Raw genomic sequence first — 24,866 nt, forward strand, 5'->3', positions numbered from 1 at the left:
CCTAAGTTAACTTGCTAGACCCGTGACCTAGGTAATGAAACCGAGATAACTTCATAGAAAACAAAAATAATATGAAACCTAATTTTAAATTAATTAAATGTTAAAAAATAAAATCAAAAGAAAAAATTCAATTAAAAAAATAAAAAACCGTCAGTTAACCTGCGACCTAAAAAAAGCAAACTCGGTATTTAAGAATAAAATTAAAAAAAGATAAAAAATAACCCGCATCAACTCGAGTTAATTTATCAAACTTGTGACTCGGGTAATGAGACCAAAATAATTTTATATAAAGAAAATTAAAAAAATTATGAAGTATAATTTTAAATCAATTAAATGTTAAAAAATAAAATTAAAAAAAATAACTTGACATAAATTAACTTACTAAACTCATGACCTTATTCATGAGATCAGGATAAGCTAGTAGACAGGAAATAAAAAAAAATAACATGAGTCAACTTGTCAAATTCTTGACCAAGGTCATGAAATTGTGATGTAAATCAAAATAAATTACGAAGTTTAATTTTCAGTAAACATATTGTTGAATGTTGAAATTATATATATATATATATATATATATATAAATCAATCTAATAACAAAATACAATAAAGTGACTCGAGTCTATACAAGCTAACTAATAAAACATGTGACCCAAGTTATAAGATGGAAAAAACTTTGTCAAAAGTAAACAAAAATAAATCATAAAGTCCAATTCATAATCAATTCAATGCTGAAAGATAAAATCAAAAAAAATCAAAAAAATTCTAGTCAACTCAATCAGTTCTTCAAATCCACAACCCGAGTTATGAGACCGAGATAACCTTATAAGAATCAAACTAAAATAAATTATGAAATCTAATTCTCAATCAACCTAATATTGAAGAAGGATAAAATTTTAAAAAATATATTAATTAGAAAAAAATAAAAAAATGATTCAACCAAGTTAACTCGCTTAAACCATGATATGGATTTTGAGATCGAGTTAACTATATATAAAGTAAATTATAAAAATTATGAAATTTTATCGTTAATAAACTAAATATTAAAATGTAAAGTTAGATAAATAAATATAAATTTAAAAAAAATATCAAAAAAACATTATTAAAATAACTATTATTTTATGATACGATAAAAAGTAAAACCACCCCATCTTTTAGTTGATGCTATAATAATAATAATGCATGTTTGGAACCGATTACATGTCAATTTAGAATTTATTTTTTGTTTTTTATTCCTATATCTATTATTTTTAATAATAATAATAATAATAACAACAATACATGAATGGGCAATTTTGGTAATATGGGTTTTATCAATATCAGTGTAGCAAATCGTAACTATCCGATTCGTAACAATAAACTTTTCAATAAATTGAATGCTGATTCTTTGTTAATTCTAAATTTTAAGTTTCCTAAAATTTAATTCAGAGCTGTCAAGGCCTAAGGGTCTGTGTTGCATGGGGTTGGCAGTTGGCATTTACGATGGTATTTGAATGCTGATTCTTTGGTTGGTAGAGGGTTGGCAATCGATATTTATAAGAATTTGGTACTGTCGCTATATTTTAAAAGTATTTTTTTAAAAAAAAAATATTAAAATAATAATTATTTTATTTTAAAAAATTTAATTTTAATACTAGTACATCAAAATAATTTTAAAATATCAATCAAATATTAATTTAAAATAAAAAATAATTTTTGAAATAGCATATAAAAATAATCTAAAATATATAAAAAATTATTTTTAATTAGAAAAATTTAAAATTTTGTATTATAACCTTCCATGATGTAAATTCAAGTCTTTTTATTTATTTGAAAATGTGGTTGTGGTTATTTTTTAAAGTGTTTTTTGTATTGAAATATATCAAAATAATATTTTTTATTATTTTTTAAAAATTATTTTTGAAATAGCATATAAAATATATAAAAAAATATTTTTAATTAGAAAAATTTAAAATTTTGTTTTGGAAAAACGATTTTCACCTGCCTTCTCGTACCATAGTAAAATAAACGTCCCACCTCGCCTTGCACGCAGAGCACGAGTCCGGTGATAGTTTGGGTTTCTTACATGCCTTCTCCACTTGAATGTTTCTCCTTCGTAGTTGGAAGAGTTTGTTTAGCTAATCAAGTTCATTTCTGGCATCATTGACTATCTTTCCCCTGATCTTTGTCTTCTCAAATATTTGTTTAATTTTCATTTGAGTAATGTCCAATGCTTAAGTACCATAGTAAGATCTAACAGAGTTATCTTTATTATTATTATTATTATTATGAAAAACAATCTAAAGATGTTCTTAATGACCTCTCAAGAATTTCTGCTAATTATCATATCAACCACTGATGATTCGGATGTTCTTTAACTGATGGTTTTATATCGCAACAGCCATCAAATAATTATATTATCCAAAATGTCATTCCAAAAATGAATAACGTTATTTTACTTGTTTCAATTGAAAGCTCAAAACGTGTTTTGTTTGTTTGTTTTTTTAATCTCATTCCCATAAGCTGGTGGAATTTGATTTAAGCTTAATTGTGTACTTTTAGTGATTACTAGCTAGGCAACTCCTGTTTCGTTGCTAGCCAGTCAATTATTTTTGTAACTTGAGAAAACAATATTAAAGTGCTGACAACGTGTTTTTTTTTTAAAAAAAAAATATGACTTGAATTATAAATCTTAATGCTAAATAAAAAAAAAAAATCTCTAACCCAAACCAAGTTAGTATAAGAAACTTGTGACTCGAATCGTGAAATTAAAATATCATCGTAAAAAATATATAGAAAAAAATATAATATTTAATAAATTCAATGTCAAAGGTTAAAACCAAGAAATAAAATAGATGTAAAGAAACAATAGTTAAAAAAAATAACTGTTAACCCAAGTTAACATCTCATACTCATAACCTGGATCACGAGACGAAAATGACAACATAAAAAAATAACAAAGTAAAATCCCTAACAATCCAATGATAAAGGTTGAAAATCAAAAAGCAGAATCAATTTTTAAAAATGATAAAAATGGAAATTAAAAAAATTAGACAATATTTTTACATAAAAATAAAATGATATAAAATCTCAAGCTAATTCGAGCCAGCACGGAAAATGTGTGACCCGACCGTAAGATCCAGTTGTTATCATAAAAAACAAAAATAAAATAAAGAAGCTTAATCTTTAAGAAACTCAATTTTCAATTATGAAATAAAAAATCAAATATTAAAAAATGAAATTAAAAAAAATAATTAAAAGAATAAAGATTAAATCTGATATAAAAAAGAACAAGGGTTAAATCTTATATAAAAAAATTAAATTAAATAAAAAAACATGGACCAAATTTGATATAATTACCAAATAAAATAAAATGCTAAAAAATAAAATTAAACAAAAAACTAATAAAAAATAATTCAAAATAAATAAATAATAATAAGGATCGTAATTAAAACAAGAAGAGAAAAAAAAAAAACAACACTTAATTTCAGCTAGATTGGTATGTTTTCAATAGGAAAAGAGAGGTAAGAAAAGGAGGAAAGAAACATCACCACCATCCAACAACCACAAAATGCCTTTCATATGTCATTTTATTGGATATGTCTCCACATGATTTGCAGTCACAAATGACCTTTTATTTATCATGAAGAGCCACATGTGTTATTTAAAGGGTGTAGGTACCTCTTGCATGTACCAATAATTTTTTTTAGTTTTTTTAGTTTAATTTAATTTATTATAAGATATAAATACCCCCACCCCACATGATATTAAAAAAAAACCATAATAAAAAAAAAACCCAAATAGCCCTTTGATTTAAGTCACATGATATTAAAGAAAAACCATAATAATAATAAAAAAACCCAAATAGCCCTTTGATTTAAGCTATAGATTTTTTGCTTCGATAGATGTACCTTAGTAATTACATTATGCTAACAAATATATACAACTGAAAATGCTCCTGCCCTAACGGTTAAGAAAATTTAACTCTCAAGGATATTTTAAATATTGCACTTTGCAAATAAAAAGTTAAAAAGATCATTTTATGACAAATGATTCTCCTGGAAAAAAAAATAATTTTGTCATTGGAAGCAAATTACATGGTTTTTACTGTGAAAGCAAGGCCATAAGAAACTGCACTAAAAAATCTCATGAAGTTAGTAGGGAGATCTGCAAACCCTCCCAGCCATCCTGCTCGATCAACTTTGCAAGATGAGTTAATTCAAAGAGTTGATATGGTACGAAGCATACCTGTAAAAGCAATTTTATTTTTGTGGGCAATAATATTATTGTTGACGCTATCGAATATAAATGAAATTTAAGGATGCCGGTGGCTTGGTAGGTTGGTAGGCAAGAAAGATACGAAGGCGGTTGTGAAATTGTAGTTAGATTACTGAAATCCAACAGCTGAAGCCCAGATTAATGAAATGATGATAAAGAAGCAAGAAAACTAGACCATCACCGTCTGAGATCAAAAATAGAATATTAAAAAAACCATCTAGGTGGTGGTCAAATAATAAAGATTTGGGACTAAGAGGTTTGATCTCTCTATGATCTCAGGTTCGAGTCTTGGTTGCTCATATGATGGCTACTAGAGACTTACATGGTCATTAACTTCAGGGCCCGTGGAATTAGTCGTGGTACGCGCAAGCTGACCCGAACATCTATATTAATTAAAAAAAAAAAAAAAACGATCTTCCAATCACTTCCAACAAAAAATGCCGTGTTTTCTTGCTTCTTTATTGCAATTTGGTTTTTGGTGGAGAAAAATGGAATGGCAGGTTTTGATGCAGAAGGTCTTCCTTTCACGGTCTGCCAAGTTCTAGACTTTAGAGCCCCCCATGGACCAGCTAGGTACCAAAAGGGATTAAGGTCTTCTTTTTCAGTTTCATCCACGTTGATCTCCTTGTTTATTCGAGTTAAAAGGCTGAAACACTTGCTGTCAATTTAGAATTGGAATAATAACTGGTTTTTAAAAAGTTTTTATTTTTGAACTATATTAAAATAATATATTTTTAATATTAATATATTAAAATAATCTGAAAATATTAAAAATTATTAATTTAAAACAAAAACAAAAAATTAATTTTTTTAAAAACGTTATTCAAACTAAAAAAACCAAATAAACACGACTCATTAAAGATTGCCACTGCCTGAAGAAATCAAAATCTTGGATTCCATCTATATTAGAAGAGTGTTTAAAAATATAATAATGGTTATTTTTTAAAATATTTTTTATTTAAAAATATATTATTATTTTTTTTAAATTATTTTTAATATTAGTATATTAAAATAATGTAAAATATTAAAAATAATAATTAAAAAAACACTTTTCTTTTAAAAAAATTAACATCTAAGCTCCCTGCAAAATAAAACTCTCAGCTCAGAAAATGCAGGATCCTTACTGCAATTGAAAATAGTCTCCCCTTAGCTGGGTTGTGATGGAAAAAAAGAAGAAAAAAAGGAAGAGGGATGTGCAGAGGGCCGATTAACGGCCCAAATGGCAGGGATGCCTGTCCTTCGAGGCGCTCAACAACAAATTGGTCGTCGCCTCAACCATTCTAGTATTGAATACCAATATCATCGTAATTTTCTAGTACGATCCGTAGCTGCACACACTGCAATGTAAAGTTACTGACTCCAAAAAAGCTAGCACAACGTCGTTCTGCTATATTTAAGCATAAATCGTTAATATAATGCTTACGTTCTTGTAAATGGCTATCTTCCCTCACCTGTTTCTTTATAAGACATCTACTTTATTGTCTCCTCAGAAATGGCCATCTTTTTTTTTTCCAATCACCTCACCTGGAGGCGTTAATCTTTTCACCAACGAACGATATAATAAGACTTACCAGTCAATAACTTTTTTTTCTAGGTTAATTGCAAAAAAAATAATTATTTTTCATTATTATTTCATTCTCTCAAAGATATGCTCAAATAAAATGTATAAATATTTCAAGTTAGCATGTAAATATACAAGTTCATTTAGGAACATCACACATAATACAAGTTCATAAAAGACTACTAAACAATTATCACAATATTCACTTTCCTAAGCTATCGTTTTTTTAGTTATATTTTCTTTAAAATTATTTTTTTATTTTATTTCAACTTAGTAAATGATAAGAGGTTCATACCTTCTCTCTAAATATTCCTTAATACTCTCCTAATAAAATTAGATGGTACCACTAAACTTAATCTTAGTAAATATAACTTAGTAAATATAAGATTTTATTATCAAATGAGTTGTACCAATCAAATAAGTAATCCATGTCACAAATCCACCCAATAAAAATTTAAGGGTCAAAATAACCCTTCAAAATAGGAGTCTTTATTTTGATACGTCTCATGACTCGCTTACTAGAGTTATTATGGTTAGAGTGACCCTAATTATAGTTATATTAATGGTGCCTATAATGAACATGCATGTATTGGTTAGTATTAGTATTTTTATTTTTATTAGCTTATCTTGTTTGGAAAATCTCTATGAACTCAACTCCCTTCAAAATGGTGGCTATTAGAATAGTACGAGGTGTAATTGATCTTGAATGGTTATAAGGGATTTACTAACAGTCATGTGGTCAAATTTGGAAAAAAATAACATGGAGATACATTTGAGAAAAATTCACCTTTATAATGGTGATTAACTTGGAGAAATAACCACAAGAGAAATGAAGAATAAACTTCATTAAGTTTTATATAAGAAACATAACCTTTGGAGATATATTGAAGATTCTAGAGACTTAGGCATAATATAAAAGAAATCAACTAAAGTATATCTTTATGTGGTCAGAATATTATGCATACGAAAGATTCTTTTTATATTCATCTTATAAGTGATAAATGCCAAACTTGATTACTCTAAATGGTTCATCTTGTTTTAGTGTTAACTTTCTTCTTCCTTCAATACTGCTCATCGCTTCTAACTTCCTCAATACCTTATCTCCTACTTTAAATCTCTTATTATTTACTTTGATATTATGACTAAGTAGCTTGACTTTGAAATACCTTATTCTTTATTGCAGCACTGATTCTAAATTCTTCAAGAAAGTCTAAGTTTGACCTCAATCATTGGTCATTAGTGCTAGTAGAGAAATATAATACCCTATAGCTAGGGTATCTTATTTCTACTTGAATCATTGCCTCTGTTCCATAAGTCAGGAGGAAGGGTTTTCCACAAGTAAAAATTTTATGAGTTATTTAGTATGTCTATAAAGTCTCATCTAATAACTTAGTCCATTCACCCTTAGCCTCTTCTATCTTAGCCTTTTCTATCTTTTTCTTTAATCTATTTAACAATATCTTGTTGGTGAGTTCAATTTGTCCTTTTATCTGAGGATGAGAGATAAGGGAGAACCTATGCTCAATCTTGAGCTCTTGACATTACTCTCTTATCTTTCTATTGTCAAATTAGGTGTCATTTTTAGTATTGAGCATGTGTGTAAGTCTAAATTTATATATGATGTTTTTCCATAAAAGAAAAATGACCTTGCTAATGGTTATTTATGTTAGTGTCTTTACCTCCACCCATTTAGTGAAGTATTTAACATCTACTAAGATAAGTTATCTTTTTCCAAAGGCTTTTAAGAATGGCCCCAATATATTCATTCCTTATTGTGAGGAAGGCCATAAAAAAGAAATGGTAATTAACTTAGCAGAAGGCTAGTGAGGCAATGGAGAAAATCTCTAGCACTTGTCATACCTCTTCACTATTTTTACAACATCTTTTAAGAGTATAAGCTAATAAAATCATGCTTAAGTTGTTCGGGTTACCAAGACTCCCACCTCTATATAGAGTCCACATATATCTTTATGGATCTCTTTAAGCACATACTCATTTTCCTCATATGATATGCACTTCAATAATAGAGAGGTAGTAAACCTTCTATATAATTCACCATTCTAGAGGCAATACCCTGCAGCTCTTCTAATTGGTATGATGGTTTTGACTTTTTCTGATGGTAGCTCTCCTATAATCAAGTATTGTTTGAGAGGGGTTCTCCAACCATCATGATACTTTTTTTCTTTCATATTCGGTTTTTTATACACCTCAATCTATACCTGATGTGGAAATTTCACCGAATCCCACTAGCAAGTTTAGAAAAAAATTAGCTTGGCTATTATTTTCTTGTGAAATTTAGAGATATAAATCATCTTTCCTTCTTTGTTTTTTGAATTGGTGTGTGAAAGCACCTTCTGTTGATACTTTATCATGGAAGGCTCTTTAGCCCTATATAGCTCCTAACATTATCCCACCACTAATTAAGAATCATTCAACATTATAAATGGTTAAGCATCCAAACTTTTTGCTAAATAAAAGCCCCCTAAGATAGCTTTATATTATGTTATATTGTTAAAGGATGAGAGTTTCAAGGGGATTATATTTTTAAAGGTTCCCTTCTAAAGCTAATAAAAAAAAAAGCCCAACTGCTCTTCTATTCATGTTAAATGCTTTATTAACATGTAACACCCAAGGTCTAGTGGTGAATTGGTCCTTTACTATATTGGTTTCAACCTTTAGAGGAGATGGCTTAGTGAAGAAGCATTCCACAATAAAATCAGTTAAAGTTAGGCCTTTGATAGTTGATTTAGGTTAATATTAGAGTTCATACTCTTCCAGCTCAATAGTTTATTTGATCATATGACTTAACAAGTCAGGTTTATAGAGGATTTGGATCAAAAACATATCAGTCGGCATAATTACTTAATGTTCTTAGAAATCTGATTCCAATTTCCTTTTCAATCTTTATATACCTCATCTCAGCATCATTAAGGACCTTCTTCTTAAAATCTTCAACCTTTATTTCAATCTTCAACTTTTTTTCCGCTTGCTCAATTTTTTCTTTAATGTTTTCTCTTTTTTTTTTTTATGTAGAACTAATGGAAAGATATTTTCGAACTCTAATTTTCCTTAAGTTTCCTAGGTCACCCATAAAATTGCATAAAAGGCATGAATATAAGAATAAAACATATTGAAAAGACAATAAACACTTAATATTCATACCATATAAACCTTTTTTTTCAAAAGTAACCCTTTGGCTAGCCAACAAATATGATACTTATGGTTACTTATAAGTTTTTTTAAATGCTTTTATCTTATATAAACTTAAAGGAGGAGCAATGTTATCTTTACTGGTCACATTCTAAATTGAGGAACATCCTCATACATTATCGAGAGAGGTTGTCAATCTTTCATAGCTAACTACAACCTACTTGTAACTATTTTTTTCACTAATTTACCTTTAAATATATCATTCAAAGGGTTTTAGTTCCTTCTCCTAACAAAAGTGTAAAACTAAGTCACTTATTTTCTGCCTTTCAAAGAACTTGATAAAGTAAAATAATACCTAAATAGTCACAAAGTAGGAATTTGACCTTTATATTTTACATATTTATCAAAAGCTACTAATAACATCTACTTATTAGGATACAACTGACTCACACACAAGTAGTAATATTCAAACATCTTCTTTACAAAGCCATAAAAGGTAATGAATATCAAAATTTAAACATAAATAAAATAGCAGTTATCTCCAATTCTATATTAGGAGCATCATGTTCTCTATTTCTTCTCTCGCGAGAAAAAAGAATCCTAACCATATATCATGCTGCCATTCTTAGATTTATCTTAATAATGTCATTTATAACAACTATACTAGCATAAGAGTCATTAATTTGAAAGGTATGAGTTGCTTAAGATTCAAAAAAATGAATGTGTTCCACCATCTCGAGAAGACCTTAACTCCTTTATCATGACTAGTAATGTGGGAAGGATTAGATCCACCATTTTTGTTAGCCTAAGAATCTCCCTTACTAAAATTATCATTAAGCCAACAAGGACTTTTCTATGACAAATTTGAAAATTAAAAACAAGAAACAAGAGAAAAGGTTTTACTCACTTGACTTTTCAAAGTAGTAATCTTATACTAAAAAACTAAAACTAAAGAGTTTATTTAGAAACTCTTGAAGATTATTGATAAACTATATGCTCTGAATATAAGATAATGACAAGATATTTATATTGGTGTTTGCTAATAAAACAATGCATTCAAACTCACCAAAAAAAATGATCAAGTTTGGTATGACATCATTTATTCAACAAATCTACTTTTACATATCACATGGCAATGCTCATGTCCCTTACTTTTACAGGTCACACCTACTTTTACAGACTCACATGCAATGCTCATATCCCTTACTTTTGCAGGTCACACCTACTTTTACAGACTCACATGTCAAATATTATTTTGTTTAGGGTGGACCATGATTTAACATGCATTATCAGCTATCAAAATTAATTACTCACACTATAGTTCAATATTTACAAGTTAAATTTTTAACAAAATGTTAAAAAATTGATTAGAGATAAATAATAATATGTGTTTTAAAGAAGAAGAAAAAGTGCAGTACAAGTTTGAGTTAAGCTTGTGGGTTGGGTTTAGTCCTTTAATGTTCGGTTGATTTTAGTCAATCTGAACATGACCGAGCCTCTTTTTTTTTTTTTTTTTGTTAAGCTTGTGAGTTGGGTTTAGTCCTTTCATGTTCGGTTGATTTTAGTCAAACTGAACCTGACCGAGCCTTTTTTTTTTTTTTGCTCGAGTTGACTCTTTTGAGCTTGATTTGACCACGGTCAAACTAAGTCCAACGTGGGGTCCAGTTTGAACTGGTCAAACCAAACTCAACAGGTCTTATTTTGGGTGTAGTTTTCCTTTTTTGTGATCGGTTTGACCATCAAACTGAGCTAAACCTAAGGTTATGTTTGACTTAGTCTAACCGAGCCCACTTTTAGCTCGATTTGGCTCATTTTAGACCAGGTTAATTAGACTTTTCGATCATTTTCTTCTCTTTCTTCTAACTTTTTTTCTCTCTCTAGTTTATTATTATTCATATCGACAACCCATATATCGAGGAGGATGTCACACTCTTAAGACTACACCTTTATCTATGCTTCACCTACATTATTCAACTATTATGGTGTGACACATACGTGTGAAAGGTTATACTTTTCTTAGCTATCTATAATTCATAATGAGCTACTCTTGATATTTTTGTTGAGGTAAGCTATATATAAAAAAAGTTAAATGTATAAGAAAGGGATGAATTTTCTCATTCGAAATTATATATCTATAATTAATCTCTTTATATTTTCTTATATATATATATATATATATACACCCTTCAAACACTACACTAACCTCATCATTGGAGTGTTATTTTAGAGGTAACACCCGTATCTCCAACCTAGTATTATCCATAAAGAGAGCTCTATTAGAAATTCTGACTAGTGATGTTCTGATAGTTGTTAATTAAAGGCTAAGCACACTGATACAATATTTAACATGGTTTGGCAAATCGCCTACATTAATGGGAGAGTTTTATATTATTAGAGATAGAAAAAAGATATAATACAAATACATGGAGGAGGAAAATCATATCCACTCAACTCAACTTATATCTCTTATTATTGCACTTGCAGCCTTTCTCTCTTTCTCTCTTCTCACAGTCTCTTATTTTGCTCTCAAATAATACTTCTATTTATAGATAATTCAATGACAAACAAGATGCCATAAATCATGACACAAATAGTGGCAGTACATAAATTGCACTATTTTATTAATGGTTGGTACACCTTATTTGATAATAATATATCTACTATCATAGACTTTTAACAATAACAACCCTCTTTTAAAGTAGCGTTACAAATGTTGTCATATAAGTGACAATATCTCAACAAGCTCACGTCCAAGCAAAGTGTTTTTAAGCTTCATCAGTCAAGCTTCTGATTCCTTGTGGATATAGGGAATTGGCGGCAGCAATGAAATGATGGGGAGTTTTTCAACATTGTGTGTAGTAAAAACGGTCAGTGTCTTTCTCTGTTTTTGTTTTTCTTTTTTAGCAACAGTGAATAACAAATTGATCTTGAGACTTATCTGGTATTCAATTTGATCTTTAGGCACATTATGACCTCTTCTGTTTTCAATTTCTTATACAAGTTTGATGTTCTTTTTAAGTCAACAACTGAGCTTTCTGTTGATGTAATGATTTATGTGTTGCATGTTGGTTAGGTTCAGCCTCTCCGAGACGCTAAGTTCCTGTCACGATATAAGGCTAGAAGGTATTGCCTTTTGTGTTAGTTATATTAGCCTCGAGCAGATGAAATCATTTTGTGCTTTGGGTGGAAGAAGTCGATGATGAACATTTCAGCATGAATTAATTATTTGTGAAAGGTTATAGCATGTCATCCCCACCATGTAGCTTTGTTCTGCTTCTAGTATTTTCTGCTATAGTTTCACGCTACAATTGATGACAACCAGCAGGTTGGGTGTCCTACTGTTTCAAGTTGCGACTTAAAAAACTGAAAATTTGGGAACTTTTCGAAACAAAACTGGACTCTAGCTAATTGAAAGCTTGTTTAGACTTTTATATAATTCACAAATAGGGGATAATTAAGACTTTTATGTTCGAAGTATAAGTCACTGGTCAGATTCCAAAATTTCTCTTCGGCTATTGCAGTCCGTGTATTGTTATTTCTGAATTGAACAGGTTGATGGTCCGGTAGATGTTGCTGAGGCAGCCCTAGGGCATTACTTCAGCGCAGCCAACTGTCAGCCAACGCTGACAGTACTCTGAAGGGAGAGCGGGAATGTGAATGGCGTAGGCCCAGTAAGATGCACAAGGATAAAACCATGCAGATGCATGCCCAAATGTATTTTTCGTTTATGGTATCCCACCCTGCCATACAGCTCTCTTTGGCCGTTTCTCTTGGAATCTTTGCTCTAAAGTTGGTAGTCAGTGACCTGAAAAAGAAAAGGAACTCTGCTAGTCTTTTATTAAATAGGCTAGTTCACAGCTATACAGAGAAAATCATGAGCTCCCCTGTAACTCTCCATGGTGTTTGCATGATCGATAGTATTAGACCAGTGAGGCTGGACAATTTAAGGTTTTCTTTTGAAAACCAAAGAAACACCATAAACGAGAACAATATTAAAACATGATAGCAGTAATCATCCACTGCAACAGGCAGCAGGAATTGAAATGATGCAAGGGTGATTACTTTCAGCTTATAACGCAAGAAATTTGAATTCCTTCACTCACTGATGCTACCATTAACAACATTTTTCAGATGTATTTGCTGAAATCTTTACAGGCTTGCAAGACCAGGTTGTCATCTTCCCATTCATCACGAAATGTCTTTGGGTTGGCCTTCAATCTCTTGGCCGTTTCATAGAACATTTGCACTCTCCATTCTTCAAAGCAAGGACAATAACACAGAGAAGCAACCCAACAATTGTAGTCAATCTGCAAAAATTATAAACCAAATAAAAAGGTATATCAGGTAATAAAAGCATGTGTGAAATGGTTGTTTAAGAAAATGTGCCATGCTTCTGGTTGCAAAACATGCACATAGTATGGACAACCTACAAAATAAATTCCAAGTGTAGTTAAGCCAAAAAACTTGAAGATTGGCAACAAACGCACCATAAAAAAATCACATTGTTATGAAAAACACACAGCAAACTTGTTCTGGCATCACTAGCAATGATATGCTCGATGCAACAAAGAGTTTTGACAAAGGCTTTTGTATTAGTCCCTGTCTTGTTTCCACTAAGCTCAGAACATAGGCTTTTGGTGAGTTAAGCCACTAAGTTTGGAACTTGGTCTTTTGTTCAGTTGATTTGTGTGGCAGACTAAAATGCAAAAAACCTCTAGTTGGAAATGAAGGTTCCAAAATGGGTGGGGATTGCTGGAAAAAAATTGAAGTAGTTGATTTGTGTGGCAGACTAAAATGCAAAAAACCTCTAGTTGGAAATGAAGGTTCCAAAATGGGTGGGGATTGCTGGAAAAAAATTGAAGTATGATTCCACATTTGAGGCAGGGATGATTTATCCTCAAATGGAAAAAAAGAAAAGATCTTCGTTAATTATCATTAACATATTGAGTGAAGACAACACGTGATGGCTGATGATTTTTATTAGTGCAAGGCCTTTAGGATGAGCCCTGTTCAGTTACATAATTTCTAGCAATGAAACAGGTGCCATACTAAAACTATGGTGAAAGAAGGATAAAATTTCTACAGGCACAAACACAAGGCTTACCATTGTGTCCGCCATGTTATGAGTGTGACGCTTAGGCACACCAGAATCTTCAAGTGTCGAGTAGAAGGTGTTAACATCTTCCATCATGTCCTCTTGTGAAGGGAGCACAATTCGATCAGATAGAACACCAGAAATCCACTTGCTTTGAATTTCAAAGATTGGGAAAGGTAAACTCTAGCAAAAATAGGATGCAAAGGATTAATTTCAGCAATAAAGGCTAGCATCCACTAAAAAGAAACGGACAGACATGTATCACAGCAGAGCTCAACCCTGTAGGGTAGTCCGACAAAGGAAAGCTGTGGGGCCAAAATGGGTGGGAAAACATGCTTGTAGAGTGGTCCAACACGATTGTCATCCACAGTCACAATGCCATTGGTTTTGAGGAATGGGAAGCAATACTTGTACCTTGATAAACATGAAAAAATTGCAAATTCAACATTCAGTCATTAACATCATTGCCTAAATATGTCATTCAGAATGGATCTACATGAAGAGAGAGAGAGAGAGAGAGAGAGAGAGAGAAAGTTCCTAAACCATACCAAATCAAAGACAGTTAAAATTACCCAGTGCAATGCAGAATAATATCAGCGAAGATAGTGTTACCATCCTGGAAAGCCACGGAACCATCTTTATGTGCGCTTTTTATCTGCAAAATTTGGGTTGGGGGGGGGGGGGGGGGTGGCGCACTTTAGATGCAGACTTTCTAATGATAGCCCTCTCGGATTCACTCTCAACATGGGTTGGTACTCTTACCATAGAATGTAGCCACATATTATCACATTCAGCCCACTTTTCATATGTATCATCGGCAACTGATCTAGATGCCATGTGCACCTCTTTGGCAATTCCACCAATCTCAAGGGATAAATCAATAGCACTTGCAGAACTGCCAATTAAAATTACAACCTGACATGGAAAAACATCAGCACAAAAGTAAAATGCATTGTAAAAGATAACGGAGTTAAGAATCCACACACAAACAGACAGATATTGACATAAAAATTACAGAAAGCATCTTAAAATGTACAGAAGAAGAATGTCCGCCATGGCCTGCCTTGTGAGACAATTGTGGTTAAGTTTTGAAAGCTCGAGGTACTCCCAAGTTCTGTCATCTAGGAAAAGCGATCAATTTTATCCATTTGATTGCAATAACTCAAGAAAGAAGTTTGGCTTCTAACCAATTCAAACAGGAGAATTACGCCTTAAAAAAAATTAAGTTTTAAAAAAGAACTTCAAGAGACATTCCGTAGAAGCACTCTATAAAGTAAAGAGAAATATAAAACTTTAGACGTACTTTATCCTTGAAGAGTTCAGGAGTACGATAGTTATGGCTATGTATTTGCTTTCCGGGCCACAAGTTGATGCCTGAAAGGAATACAAACTAGAAGATTAAAGACACGGTTAAAACACCATTACAAAACATTTTCGAGGATGCATCGTATATTATTGTAATATATCATGCCAGTTTAGAAAGACAGGAAGATGGATATTATTTCCCCCAAAATAAAAACACCGGTATTGCCCGATATTTTAAACACATAATTCAATTTAATAGAAAATCACCAGGAAAAAATAAATAGCACAAGCTAAAAATACCAGGGATTTCAGCAATACGAGGCTGTGTGAAATGTCCATTGCAAACAACAACAGCATCAAAAACCTCATCTAGCAGATCATCATCACCACCATCAGGTCTCATCCTTTTACACTTCACTTTCAATTTCTCATTATCAACAATCTCCACACTAACCACTTCACACTCAAACCTCACCATTTGTTCAATCCCAAACTCCCTTGCAAAATCTTGCAGATACTTCAACACTTCTGCATGACCCGGGAACCTTCTAGGGTCGCGCCCTTCACCCGCTCGGGTCACGAATGGATAATCCATAAAGCCCATCGATTCTCTCGGCAAGTTGGTCCGGAGGGACTTGTATAAACTGGTGTGGACGATGTGGCGGGTCGGGTCTAGCCCAAGAGGGTCGGTTTCGACCTGTGGATTGTACACCCATGTCCCACCAATTTGGCTATCTTTCTCAAAGACAACCACTTGGTGACCTTCACGCCGGAGCTCACGTGCCGCCACTAAACCGGCGGCGCCGGCTCCGATGACAGCTACGTGGCGAGAGGTGAGCGACGTAGCATTTGATGTTTGCATGTTTGACACTATCCATATCAAGGGACACCGGTAGATATTTATAAAGGTGAAGTGCAAACATTAGTAATTTTTTTTGTGATTTCTTTTTAGATATAATTTTTTAAAAGCATAAATTATATCTTATAAAAGTAAAAAATATATGTTTTTTTATTATGGATTCCATAAAAATAAAAAGCTAACCACACTTTTAAACTACACACCTTTTTAATCTGAAGTTCTAACTAACCAATAAAAACTCACACACCATTAGACACCCACACACACATATATATTACTAATTTTTAATATTAAATAATAGGCGAATCATGAACACCCAAAACAAACCCAATGGATAATACGATTCTGAAAGGATTTATAGAGAATGTGCACACAGGCACATCAGCACACGAATCACACGAGGCCTCCAAATGGAATCACTGGCACAACATCAGCCGGTGGAGTCGCAAACAAATTACAAGAACAAAGGTACTTGGAATCTTCGTTGATTATCATTTCTTCCTAGGTGCCATGGATGAATTATTGTCTGGCTGACATGACAGCTATTATGTGTTAAACTAACGAGGCTGCGAGGGGAAGAGAAAGGCAAGAGCTTCATTTATTCATATATGGATATGGATATGGATATCTTCACTGATTCTTTATTCACGTAAAGAACTGCGAATCATGGAAATACAAGTCCAAATTAACAACGATGATGATTGATCCCACAAATTCAGATGTTGACAATTAGGCCAGCCTAATAATTTATCGTCTTCCTTTCCTATCCTTCGAACACCTCCATTGAGAGATGCAGCTGTTGCTTCAACTTTTCCAAGTGTACTTTGTGAAGTCCCTGTAGGCTTCCAAGACCAGGTCATCATCATCCCATTCATCACGGTATATCTCTGGCCGGAGCCGCCTACTCTTGCTAGCTGCATCATACATTTGCCTTCTCCATTCTTCGATCCCTGGGCAACCGCACTGAGAAGCAAGCCAGTTGTCGTACTCGAACTGCAAAATGAGATCCAAAATCTATTAATGGAAGTAATTCTAAGACATCACGATGAGATGATAGTGTCATAAAGGGAACATTCCTAATGGGTTATGTAACCCTTTTGGTTTAATTCATCACCATGAATAATCAAAAGCTGCAGACGGAGGGATCTAAGGTCACGTTACCAGGAAAAGTGAACACACAAAGCTATGCTATACTACAAATCACCAGATGTACAATCAGAAATGCAAGGATCCCGAAACTCAGAAGAAAAAAAAATGGAATATAAGGATCCATGATATATATATATACACACACACACATGCCTTGGAGGTCGTAAAAGTGGATAGACAATTGAGATATGAATTATGACATAAATAAAGAGGACCGGAAGAACTACTAACTTAAAAGAAAATATCTGCTTTTACCTATATTTCTTCTTTTTTTCCCTAGACTATATTAGGATCAAAAGACCGGAGTTGGACTCCGTCAAAATCATTCCTGACTCCATTGATGAAATCCTATAAAAACTCTCCTTCATTTTCACAAAGTTCAAGATTAACATTTTTACACGAGGTGTTTTTAGAAATAGATAAGCAATTTACCCTTTTTTATCAATTGGGTGTGGTGTTTAAATACTATGTTCAATCATGCGTATTGAAGCTACGCATTAGATGTTAGATGGAAAATAAATCAGCACGAGTTAAGGCTCAACACGGTAGTAATGGCTGAAAAGTGCAGAAAGTATAGATCATATTCAACAACAGACCAATTACAATTGCCATTGAGATTTCTGTTATCATTGGTAAATTGACTAATAAAGTGAAGATTTGATGACTTCTCCATCCTTATCATTCATCTAACAAACTCAAAGAGGATTATTTACATGTATAACCTTCAAACTATAAACCCTGATGACCATTGGACTTTACTGATGCATTCTGATGAACAAGCTAACAAATTGATATGGAAAATGGGATACAAAGTACACCATACAGAGGCATACCTGACAACCACCCAAATTATGAGTGTAGTGTTTGGGTATGTTGGAAGCTTCTAGTGTCTCATAGAAGGCTTTAACATCTTCCATCATCTCCTCAGGAGACGGAAGTGCAATATGACCTGATAAAACACCAGCAATCCACTTGGTTTGAAGTTCAAACAACGGAAAAGGGACAACCTAGCATCAACCATGGACAAATTATTTTAACATTGCAATTTAATGTTCAGTCAAAATAAAGGAATAAAACATTAACAGAGTTGAACCTTCCACGGTAACCCAACAAATGAAAGCCATGGGGCCAGAACTGGAGGAAAAACCTGCTTGTACAGGGGGCCCACACGATTTTCATCCACGGTCACAATGGCATTGGTGTCTAGAAAAGGGAAGTGATACTTGTACCTTACAGGCAAGAACAATTGTAACAAAACATTCAGCCATCATTTATTTTCTACGAGCAGCAGTATGCATAATTTAGCATTGAAATATTTGAGAAGTACCCAGTGCAATGTAGAATAATGTCAGCAACGACAACTCTCCCATTTCTGAAGACCACAGAACCGTCATCATGCACACTTTCTATCTGCATCATTTTAATAAATACAAGCATCTTAGAAGAAGCCCTTCTCGCAGATCAGAGTCAAAGAACTTCCTCCACGAAATTCTCATGACAGTTGCCCAATCGAAATCTAGGTGAGTTCTTTTACCATAGAATGAAGCCACATATTATCATATCCAGGCTGCTCTCGATATGTTTCGTCCACAACTGATCTTGAGGTAACATGGACCTCTTTAGCAACTCTGGCAATTTCTCTGGATATATCATCAGAACTAGCTGAACTTCCAATCAAAATTGCCACCTGTTCCAACAGGGAAAAAAAAAAAAACTGATCAGCCAGGAAATATAAATAGATAAAGGAGGTTCCTACAAGAAGCAGGATCAAGAATGATCACGCACAACACAACAACCTAATAAACAAAGGAAATGATCACAAACCCAAGACAAAATTGAAGAGCTACAGATTTCACAGCAAACTATTAATAAACGATTGTGCATCTTTCACAAAACTGATAATGTGCATTTGCACAGGAGTGGGGCAAGATCATGTTAACAATTTATCGTAATCTAATCTTCCCAAGTGCTTCAGGTTTCTTTACATCAGTTGTTGTACTCCTTTCATTCTTGTTTATCTCATAAAGGTGGTGCCATGACAATAGTACTCATACTTTGTATCTAATCAAGATCATTTATACTTTCATAAGAACAAATAAAAAAGAAAAAAAAAAAACTATCACCCAATTATGGTTCCAACAAGACAGTGTCCTAAGAGGAAAATTCAGGAAGAAATCTTGCCATCAATATTTTTGCATGAAGCTATCCTCAAGACTCACTCAACCATCAACCCTTTTGGTGCAAGCTCAAGACCTTTATCATTACAACAGGACTTTCATTTCAAAAGAACGAATACAGTAGTTAGAAAATCTAGCACCTAACCAATAACATTTCCTCCTTTGTGCTAATATTTCCATATCTCAACACACTTACATATATAAACTAAGCATTCAGATAGTTCTCGACCACGAAACTATAGATTCATGCACACAAGCCGAATGCTATTAGAAAATATGTGCAGTATAGAGTAACAGAAAAGCGAGTTCATGAAATGATACTAGAAACTTCAGACATACTTGATCTTGAAAGCCCTCAGGAGTACGATAATTGTGGCTATGCATCTGTTTTCCTGGCCATGAACTGATCCCTGAAAATAAGACAAGTAAAAAGATCACTCTATTACTTCGTTTCTAGAATTCCACCTACACAAAGCATGAAACTTGACAGAGCATAGAATCCAAAACAAACACTCGCAGAAAGTGGTTTCAATCCAATCAAACCAGTTTAATGATCAAGAACAACCCATAATTCCACAGTAAAAAAAAAACACCTGTCAACCCAAACATGAGCATTCTTCTTTGAATTATAATAACCTCGATCGACAAAACAACCAAAACCATAACCAATCCTAAATAATATAAATTCCAAGAGAAGAAATAAAAAAACTACCTGGTATTGAAGCAATACGAGGTTCAGTGTAATGTCCATTACAGATAACAACAGCATCATAAATCTCCTCGTCAACATCAAATCCACAACTAACCTCCCTATCATCATCACTTATTTTCCTTTTAGACCTCACAATCCACTTTCCAATATTATCCTCAACAGGCCCCACATGAACCACTTCAGTATCAAATCTCACCATTTCTTCAATCCTAAACTCGCCTGCAAAATCCTGCAAATACAACACCACCTCTCGATGGCCCGGAAACCTTCTCTGGTCTCTCTTTTTATCATTTTTTGCTATAAAGGGATAATCTTTGAAACCCATTACTTCTCTTGGGAGGTTGGTCCGGAGGGAGCTATAGAGGCTCGAGTGAATTATGCGTCGATTCGGGTCGAGGCTTAACGGGTCGGGCTCGACTTGGGGATTGTACATCCATGTGCCACCAACTTGGCTGTCTCTTTCAAAGACTACAACATCATGACCCTCTCTACGTAGCTCACGGGCACTTACGAGGCCGGCGGCTCCGGCACCGATCACCGCCACGTGGCGGGAGATTGGTGGAGGAAGTTGAGGTGGTGGCATTGATAAATGTTTGATTGGCGTTGTTGTGGTGACCCATCGAAGAGAGTTCGGTTTTTTGGACGCTTGAGAAATGCTAGCGTCAGCAGGGTCCCCATCCATTCCCCGCACGTGACCATCTGTTGTTACTATCTTTTCCCGTTCGATGTTGTGACCTGTGAGTGGCGACTGAACCAGTTCACGGGACTGATATATATATATATATATGGTTTAATAATATTCATACTTCATCTATTATTAACTCTAAAAAAAATCATTCTTTCAAGTTAATTCAAGTTGTTATATATGTAACTCTTTATTTCTCATTTATCCTAAAAATCTACTAAATTTTAGTTCTGCACAAGAACATAACTTCTATACCAAAATGTTTTCTGAATACTTTGAAAGTATAGTAAAGAAGATTTCCTAGAGTACTTTCATCTATCTCAATTGTTTTATGTTGGAAAATAGTTATTTTTAAATAGATTTTTAGAAAATAAATTATTTTTTAATATTTAATAGTGTTATTTAAAATAAATTAGAAAGTATTTTTTAGTGTTTAACTATGTTATAGAAAATAAATTGTAAAATAAATTTTTAATTTTTTAAGTTCATTAAAATAATGGATACAAAATCTAACAGATAAAAAAATTAAAAAAGATGAGATTGAAAAAATATTTTAATAAATTATTTTAAATAAAACAAATAAAAATCAAATATAATACATAAAAATTTGAAAATAGATGAAATTAAAAAAATATAATTTAATAAATTATTTTTAATAAAATAAATAGCAAAAAAAATAGATTAAAAAAAATCCAAATATGATAGATAAAAAATACCAATTAAAATAGAATAAGAGAAAAAACAAATAACAATAAGAGAATAAGGACCAAAGTTGATATAAAAATTAAATTATATCAGATTTTAAGAAATAAAAATAAAAAAATAAAAAAATTATTCAAAAAAATATATAACAATCAAAAAAGTGAGGATTAGATTTAATGTAATCAACAAACAACAAGATATTTTTGAATTTTTTATAATTTTTGAAAAGTTTTTTCATAAAAAATAAAAGGAAAACATTTTCATATAAACCAAACTAATTTTTCTTCTAACTAACAAGTATTTTTCATTGATTAAATTTTTTAAAAATAAATAAATACAAAAAAGTTTAAAAAATAATTTTAAAAAAAACACTTTTTATAAACACAAACGGGTCTTAATTCCATTTCTAATGAAAATATAGTTTTATGCATGTAAATAGAAAATATCTTATGAAAAAAAAAAAGTGGTAGGCATGCGTAATATATGTGTCAGCATGTGAACAAATTAATCATGCACATGCTCTGATGGTGGAATATTTTGCTTTTACAGTTACATTAAAAATGGTGTCGTAAGCTCTTTTCAATTGCGCAACACATGTCCACAAAGGCATGGTGGTAAGCCTTTAGTGACCTTTTCTCTCTTTTTTCATTGAAATTTACATTGATTTTTCAAAATATTAACGATGTCCTGTCTTTTTTTTTTTCAAATCTCATATTCATTCTTTTGATTGTTATTTTTTACTTTGAATTCTTTTTAATTTATTTTTTTTTAATTTTATCTTTTGACATTAGGTTGGTTAGAAATTAGGTTCTGTGATTTTTCTTATGGGGTGATGTTGATCTGATGACTTAAAGTTAGAAATTAGGTTATGTGATTTTTCTTATGGGGTGATGTTGATCTGATGACTTAAGTCACGAGTTTAAAATGTTAACTTAGGTTAACATCGATCTTTTAGTTAGATCATTTTTCATATTAATTTTCTTTTTAATTTTATCATTTAACATTTATTTTGTTAAAAATTGAGCTTTGTGATTTTTTTTGTTTTTTTTTATATAGGGTTATCCTGATCTCATGATCTATGTTGTGTGTTTAACAGATTAATCCGAGTTGACTAAGGTCTATTTAGGATTTTTTAAGTTTAATATTTTCTTGTCTTGTATTTCAACACTAGGCTAGTTTGAGAATTGAACTTCATAAATTTTTTCATTTTCCCTTCTATTAGGTTATCTTATTCATATGATCCAGCTCATAGGGTTTAGTGGACTTACCTAGTTTTGTTGTTTTTTTTATTCCTTTTCGTTAATTGATTTTTTTTTTATTATTCTACTTTTGAGTATTGGAAATTAGGTATCATAGTTTTTTTCAGTTTGTTTTATATGAAGTTATCTCGGTCTTATAACCTATATCATGTATGTATCATACTAACTCGGGTTGATTTGAATTGCTATTTTGATCTCTCTTTTTTTAATTTAAATATGACATTCACCATTGGATTATCTAGAAATTGAACTTCATAATTTTTTTCTTTTAAAAAACACTTTTTTATACATGTTGCCATGCTCACTTTAAAAAAAAATATAGTCAATTTATTGTCTTTTTTATTATATAATTAAATGAAACCAACGTATTGGACCTAGTTGGGTTTGTAACCTAAATCATGGATTTTTCTTACTTTTTTAAAAAACATATTAACAATACTTGAATATTTTTTTTTACATTAAAATTTTTTGGTCCAACTCACGACTTAACACAAGCCATTATCTAGATACAACACTACATATAGTTGTCAAACCTAGATGGTTTGAGATTAATAAGTTATCAAATCAATTTATAAGTTGAAGAATATATATATATATATATATATATTAATTTATTTATTTTTTGTTCAAGAACAATGAAAATAATCATTTTTTTATTATTGACTTAATTTGATTTTGACAAGTTCTATTGGATATTGGATTTTGAGAGAAATGAGGTTTTTCTTGCTTTTGATTTGTCATTTAATTGAATGGTTGAATTAAACATTTGATCTAATCTAAATTATAGTAGATAACCTATTTGGGCTACAGTGCGAGTCGAACCAAAAAAATTGAAATGTAAAAAATAAATGCTTAGGTCGAAAGGAACTCCATGACAGTATCATTAAACTCAGCTCAACATATCAATATTGAAACTTTTCAACCCAACTCATTGCACAGCCCGAGTTTTAAATTAAATCATCTCAATAGAACTCTTTTTATCGAATGGAAGTTATTAACATTCAGATCAATTTTTTTTGTTATCAAAATATGACCAACTGAAAACTTTATATGTTTTTTGTTGTTTTCTAACTACATTATCTTCTCTCAAACTTGTGTGAATAAGATAAAGTGGGACTAAAAAATAAAATGTTTAAAATAGAGGGACTAAAAATAAAGTTTGATAAATTCTAAAGGCTATTTTATTACAAAAGGTGTTGGAAACAATAAAGAAAAAAATGGAAAAAACCTATTTATTTACTTCATGATTGACACGGCCAAAAGATTGATGTCTTCTCCCAAATGTTAGAGTGTCGAAGTAATAAATAACCCAGCAAGACCGAGGTCGAACCATAGGGAGGTTAATTATATAAATTATAGATAACAATAACACAACAACAACAACAACAATATTAATAATACTAATAATACTACTAATAACAGTAATAGTAATAATACTAGTAATAATAGTAGTAGTAGTAGTAGTAGTAGTAAAGAAGAAGAAGAAGTTGATGAGAACTTTGAGATGAAAAATTAACGTTAAGATTAAATGATGATAACAACAAATGTTAAGGTTAAAGGATCCACTAATGGTATTTCAAACAAGTATAGTATAAACTTTTATTACTCATATGGAAACCACACACAAAGGAGATTTCAATCATATTATAAATTGTTAACATGATTACATTAGTTATCTTATTCGAATAATGCTAATAATTGTAAATATTGTCAGGCATTCATGTTTATAACTCATGTTAATAACAAATCAAGTTTCTTTAATAGCACAGATCTAGGTTATACCATACGGTTGGGCTATGAAAGTGTCAAGTATTTGTTGTACCAAGTGTTATGCAACATAAATCTAGATTAGTCATTCAACAAGTAAAGTATTAAAGAATAAACAAAATAACTTTGAGTTGATTTGATGACTAATTGATAAGTGGGTGACCAACTCTTGACTTTGTGACAATCCTTAT

General features: G+C 31.7%; 2 protein-coding genes across 5 annotated transcripts; both read right to left on the reverse strand.

The window, feature by feature from the left end:
• Nucleotides 1-12,344: 12,344 nt before the first annotated feature.
• LOC105121370 (flavin-containing monooxygenase FMO GS-OX-like 2) lies at nt 12,345-16,283 on the reverse strand. 3 transcript variants are annotated; one of them, XM_011019971.1, is made up of 8 exons: nt 15,666-16,283; nt 15,364-15,434; nt 14,823-14,975; nt 14,633-14,715; nt 14,339-14,474; nt 14,070-14,243; nt 13,069-13,272; nt 12,345-12,770 (listed from the first exon to the last, which is right to left on the reverse strand). In XM_011019971.1, exons 1-7 carry the CDS (start codon nt 16,225-16,227, stop codon nt 13,093-13,095), a joined length of 1,359 nt encoding a protein of 452 aa, XP_011018273.1. In that variant the 5' UTR covers nt 16,228-16,283; the 3' UTR covers nt 12,345-12,770; nt 13,069-13,092. The 3 variants fall into 3 exon arrangements, with proteins under 3 accessions (XP_011018273.1, XP_011018274.1, XP_011018272.1); XM_011019972.1 differs by having other exon boundaries at nt 12,345-12,789; XM_011019970.1 differs by lacking the exon at nt 12,345-12,770 and having other exon boundaries at nt 12,813-13,272.
• Nucleotides 16,284-16,800: 517 nt separating this feature from the next.
• On the reverse strand, nt 16,801-20,959 carry LOC105121371 (flavin-containing monooxygenase FMO GS-OX-like 4). Of its 2 annotated transcripts, XM_011019974.1 has the most exons (7): nt 20,263-20,959; nt 19,890-19,960; nt 18,908-19,060; nt 18,701-18,783; nt 18,467-18,602; nt 18,207-18,380; nt 16,801-17,217 (listed from the first exon to the last, which is right to left on the reverse strand). In XM_011019974.1, exons 1-7 carry the CDS (start codon nt 20,942-20,944, stop codon nt 17,029-17,031), a joined length of 1,488 nt encoding a protein of 495 aa, XP_011018276.1. In that variant the 5' UTR covers nt 20,945-20,959; the 3' UTR covers nt 16,801-17,028. The 2 variants fall into 2 exon arrangements, 1 of the variants encoding a protein (XP_011018276.1); XR_841538.1 differs by lacking the exon at nt 18,467-18,602.
• Between the last annotated feature and the right edge of the window lie 3,907 nt (nt 20,960-24,866).

The sequence above is a fragment of the Populus euphratica genome, unplaced genomic scaffold, assembly GCF_000495115.2.
Source record: "Populus euphratica unplaced genomic scaffold, PopEup_1.0 scaffold25.1, whole genome shotgun sequence".
NCBI classification, from domain to species: Eukaryota; Viridiplantae; Streptophyta; class Magnoliopsida; order Malpighiales; family Salicaceae; genus Populus; species Populus euphratica.

Coding starts and splice junctions, on each gene's coding strand:
- LOC105121370 (XM_011019971.1), bottom strand. CDS start 16,227: ATGCAAACATCAAATGCTACGTCGCTCACCTCTCGCCACGTAGCTGTC. Junction 14,976..15,363: donor CTGAACTCTTCAAGGATAAA/GTACGTCTAAAG, acceptor TTTCCATGTCAG/GTTGTAATTTTAATTGGCAG. Junction 14,244..14,338: donor TTGTCGGACTACCCTACAGG/GTTGAGCTCTGC, acceptor TATTTTTGCTAG/AGTTTACCTTTCCCAATCTT.
- LOC105121371 (XM_011019974.1), bottom strand. CDS start 20,944: ATGGATGGGGACCCTGCTGACGCTAGCATTTCTCAAGCGTCCAAAAAA. Junction 19,061..19,889: donor CTGAGGGCTTTCAAGATCAA/GTATGTCTGAAG, acceptor CTGTTGGAACAG/GTGGCAATTTTGATTGGAAG. Junction 18,784..18,907: donor ATATGTGGCTTCATTCTATG/GTAAAAGAACTC, acceptor AAAATGATGCAG/ATAGAAAGTGTGCATGATGA.